This window comes from Nematolebias whitei, chromosome 5 (genome assembly GCF_014905685.2).
Source record: "Nematolebias whitei isolate Nwh7 chromosome 5, NemWhi1, whole genome shotgun sequence".
NCBI lineage: Eukaryota > Metazoa > Chordata > Actinopteri > Cyprinodontiformes > Rivulidae > Nematolebias > Nematolebias whitei.
Window position 1 is genome coordinate 5,534,441 of NC_056502.1, and position 5,031 is coordinate 5,539,471.

The 5,031-nt window shown below is 48.4% G+C and overlaps 1 protein-coding gene across 1 annotated transcript in view; it reads right to left on the reverse strand.

Moving 5' to 3' along the window:
• mex3a (mex-3 RNA binding family member A) overlaps positions 1 to 2,641 on the reverse strand; it is a 6,503-nt gene extending 3,862 nt beyond the window's left edge. The window contains exon 1 of the mRNA XM_037676729.1: positions 2,201 to 2,641. Within this exon, the coding sequence (XP_037532657.1) occupies positions 2,201 to 2,624 (424 nt within the window). The 5' untranslated portion in view covers positions 2,625 to 2,641. The remainder of the gene's footprint in view (positions 1 to 2,200) is intronic.
• Between the last annotated feature and the right edge of the window lie 2,390 nt (positions 2,642 to 5,031).

Below are 5,031 nucleotides of genomic sequence, written 5' to 3' on the forward strand. Positions count from 1 at the left end.
ACCCACTCTGCAGTCTTTGTGCCTCAGTCTGAACCCACCCCCTCCCGTCTCCCAACCCCCCCACCCCCCCACCCACCGCCCATCATGACAGACAACCATGTGGCATTGAGAGTGTGCTCAAGGCGTGACTGCATCCTTCAGCTTTCACATGCTACTACCCTGTTCCCCCCCTTGAATATTAAAAGTGCTCAATGCAAAGTCATGAAGATCAGACAAAATAAAGTCGTGAAATAAGAAGCTCAATTTGCACAATTATTATTATTATTTTAACTCAGCGAAGTGTCTTTAAATTAAAGATCTGTGGCGGGATGCAAGCCCCCACGTGCTTTACCTTCAGAAAGCCAACACGACAGGAAACGGGTTCATCTGTCTGACGGTGTTTACAGACTGATGTAGGTCAGTCATGTGACTCAGGCTGACACTGTGTTTACATTCAGTGCGTACCCACATTGTTGTGATGCATATCTAATAACTGCCGGAGTAAACTCCTTCAGACCGCACCGTTTGATACAGTTCAGGATAATCTTATTCATCTCCGATGTCATACTTTTAAAACACAACAAAACAACAATAAACATTTCTGTCAGCTTAGCTTGAAGCTAACAAACAAACAAAAGCTTGTTGGAAACAAATACTCAGATTTTAGGGGTTCTTCCCGCCAAAACCCCTGATGGTGGAACTTCTTGCTGAGTCACCTTTAAGAGCATCCTCCCCTCATAACCAGTGGTGGCTCTAGAGGGGGGCACAGGGGGGCAGCTGGCACTGTAAACATGATATATCCAGTTGTTCTGTTTGTAGGTTGCACAAAACATTCATCTCTATCCTGAGCAGGTTACACATCGACTGGTTTCAACTGGACCGGGTGATTTCACCCATTGTCAACAAACGCTGGAGGCCCACAACTCAGAACTGTCCAATCTGAACAAAGATCATCTGAAACGTGCCAGTGTTTAAACGATATTTTCAAAGAAATATTGACAGGTTTGCCCTCAATTAAAATATTTTTATTTCCTTTGGGCCCGTGTAAAGACGATTTTAACACTTAAACGCACGTTGTGCACCACTTTTTAGGACAATTCTTTAAAAGATGATGTTACAAATTAAATTTAGTTTTGTGTGCGTCGGTGCAGACGAGCTGTTTATTTCATTTAGACAAAGAGCAATAATTTGGACATTTATGAGCAATTTAAAAAGTCCAGCAACCAGAGAGGCCTGCACATTCGATGCAGCAGCAGCAGCTGCTACAGCCACACATCTGCAGCCCACACTGTTCTTCTTTACGTGTGCATGCGCTTTTATAAGTTAAACTATTACTGCTGTAAACTATGATCAAAACGAAACCATCGTCCGTGAGATTAAAAACGTGTCGGACCGTCGGTCACTGAAAACATCCACTGAATCTGGTGACGAACAAGGTTTTTGTTTTGCATTTAGTCTTGTTTTATGTGCACAAACAAACAATGTGAATGCCTGAAATTCAGCGTAACAGTAAACTTTACTTGTAACAATAAATTCTGCCCCCGCCCCCCCCAACAATAAAAACCCTACATCCGTCCCTGCTCGTGTTTGACAGCTGCTGTCAGTCTTCAGCTCTTTGTTCATTCTAAGGATATGAAATGTAACAGTTGTGCGTGTGAACTCCGAGGAGGAGATGCCCAACAAGGTGACCCCCCCACTCTTTGTCCATCTGTGTCAGTGGGCCAGCGCGAGGTAAACAAAGAGCTGCACATCCGGCCCTCGAACCCTCAGCCCTGCTTGTGGTTCAGGGTGAAAGCCACCCTCTCCTGAGCAGCTGCCCTGCTTCTTTTTTTTTTTTTTTGAACAGTCTGGCGCGTCTCAGACGACAAAGGAAGCCGCGCTCCCCCTGCTCCACGCGTGTCTGCGCGCTCACACTCATCATGGCGTGGACGGAGAAGAATTCATCCAGGAGCTGAGATGGGGGGGCTTTAATCTAAACACACCCCCCCCCCACACACACACACACACACACCCCTGCTCCCTGAAATCAACAATAAAAGAAGAAAGGAGCCGCCGCGTGCACGCTGTTGGCGCTGAGAACTTGTAGCGGAAAAAGTGGGAGGATGGAGTGAAAGCTCCCACCACTCCCTGTTCTTTGTCAAACACCAGGTAACCGTCGGAGGAGCATGCAGCTGTTTCGGGGAGGGGGGCAGGAAGTTTGGCAGGAAGCAGACGGTTTTACCTTGTCTCCCCACGATCTCGGCCACATGCTCGGAGCTGGGCACCGGGACGCACTCCGTGATGTTGCAGCCCCGTCCCTTCGTCTCGCTCTCGTACAGCGCGCACAGCTTGCTCTTCCCCTGCAGGACGGCCGCGTCCCCGCCGCTCCCCACGCTGTTGGCGTGGTTGTGGAGGTGGTTGTTGTTGTTGTTGTTGCTCCGGTCCTGCACTCCTCCTCCCGTCGTCGGGGCTCCGCCGCCGTCCTCGCCTTCCCCGAGCCCCAGCAGGGACAGCTGGCCCAGCGCGACCCTGAGGGCACGGGAGTCGTCCTCCTCCTCGTCGGGCGGCACCAGGAGACCCTCTCCGCCGAAGCCGGAGCCGGCCAGATCCCCGCCGTAGCCCCCGTTTTTCTCCATGATCCCTGCTAAAACCAGCAGGCTAGGCATGGCTAACAAAGAGTGTGTGAGACAAAGACTGGGGGAAAGAGACTGGAGAACCAACACCAGAGCCGCCTCCTCACCCCCTCCTCCCTCTCTGCGCTAGACCCTCCCATAGACCGCCCCCCGCTCCCCCCACTCTCTGCGATACAGCAAAATTAGGTATCGATCCGATACTCGAGTAAAGACGGGAACAGGATCACCGAGATCGATCCGATCCGATCCTCTTATTCAACTCGTTATATTTATTCGGCTCAAGTCACAACAGGAGTTATCTCAGGACGCTGAGCAAAAACATTCATAAACATAAAAATTAAATTAGTAACATCTAATGTATGTAGCCAGCAGATTCTGCTCCTCGGATAAATAATAACTTTTTATTTTTATACATGATCGTTTCTGTTCAGTGTCCTGACATGACTTCTGTTGTGGCTTGGCGCTATAGAAATAAACTGAATTCATCACAGCCTCCCATCCTGAGCAAGCACGGGGGGGTAACGGTGGAAAGGAAAAACTCCGTCCTAACAGGAAGAAACCTTCAGCAGAACCAGGCTCGGGACGAGCGGCCGTCTGCTACAAGGCGAGCTGTAGCGGTCTCCAAATGAAGGACCACAGACCCAAATGGAGTCTTATCTGAACACATGGGTTGAAGATGTTTTGTTTTTTTTACAATTGGATTATTGAACATGCATCAGGATATTGATTATTTACAGTTTGCTTTTTTTAGCACGGCTTTTTCTATAAAACTAGACTTATAAGTGGGGTGGCACAGTGGCTCAGTTGCCTCCCATCACGAAGGTCGCTGGACTGAATCCCAGCCGGGGGCCTTTCTGGGTGGAGTTTGCATGTTCTCTCTGTGCATGCGTGGTTTTTCTCCAGGTACTCCAGTTTCCTCCCACAGACCAAAAACATGCATGTTAGGCGAGTGAGTGGTTGTCTTGTTTGTCTCTTTGTGTCCCTGTGATGGACCGGAGACCTGCCCAGGGTGTCCCACACCTCTCATACAGTGACTACTGGATGGGCATCAGTGACCCCTGCAACCTGAAAAGGAAGAAATGGATGATGGATGGATGGATGGATGGATGGATGGATGGATGGATGGATGGATGGACTAGACTAAGTGCCCATCATCTCACTTTGTTGGGAGTTGAAACAAGCGGACAGGTTTTTACAGGTGCCGCCGCCATGATGTATTTTGGACATCTGCGCTCTTTAAGCCTCCGCACACAATCATGGTGTCACATCCACTTTCTTATATGAATGAATGAACTAATTTCAGCTGAACTTGTTAGAGGAACACAGCTCTTCATTAACAAGTAAAAATGACCAGATGTTTGTTCTCATGAAGGGTAAGGAACTACAAAACGTGTGCATGGAGCGGCCTTTGGAGACGCTGCAGCAGCTTCTTCCTTCCTCGCGAAGTCTAGTTTAGTGCACGTTAATGTCCGACGGTAATTCACTGGAGGTGGCGCAATGTTTTTAGCATTTACGGGAATTCCTTCGTCTGGTTTCTTTCTGCAGAGAGAAGAGAGGAACGGGCCTGGAAAAAAAATATATACGGTGCGTTAAGAAAACCAGCAGAACGTTTAAATATTTTTTTTATATTTTCTGGACTTTTGCTCGACGCTGACTTTACTGATTTGTACCTGAAGGCCAGAGTTTCACCAGGAAGATCTGTGTCATGCTTTACCTTCAGTAGGTAAATCGGAATCATTTTTAAATTATTGATTTCTGCTTTTGCTGATTAGCCATTTTATTGCATGTAAAACCCAAGTTAGATTTAAACAAGGTCATTGTAAAAATAAAAAAATAAAAAAAAAACATATGAAATGCTGCAAAGACTAAAGTGGAGAATGAGTGATTTAGAATATTTCTTCTTTGTTTTTGTTCCAAAACCAAGGCTGGTATCGATACGTGGATCGATCTCCCCACCACTACTCTGAGTACAGTGTGGAGCTCCGGTCCGCTCTGTGGATGGGGCCGGCCCGATGCGTTGCTCCGCCCAGTCTGGTTTACACCCCCCCCCCCCCCCCCCCACCTCCTCCTCCCGACTGAGACAAAAAGAAGCCTGAGCCGCCCTCCCGCCGTAGCGACCATCATTCTCAGGTTCTGAGGCATGTGGCAGCCCACACCGAGCTCCAATCCTGCGTGGAAAGCAGGCAAAAAATGCCGCTGCGCGCGCGCGCACACGTCTATGTGGTGACTTATGTAAGAACAAGACATCCAGGATGTAAACAGTCATTTAAAGGTGCAAGAACGCGCGCGCACATGGTCATCTGGTTGGGGAGAGAAAGATGATGTCAACTTCCTGGTGATGGGAGGAAATGAGCAGCTCCCACTCAGCCCGGCTCGGATCAAAGAAGTGGAGGAGTTCTGCTCATATTTTACATCTTCAGACAAATAAGGATCAGGTGGG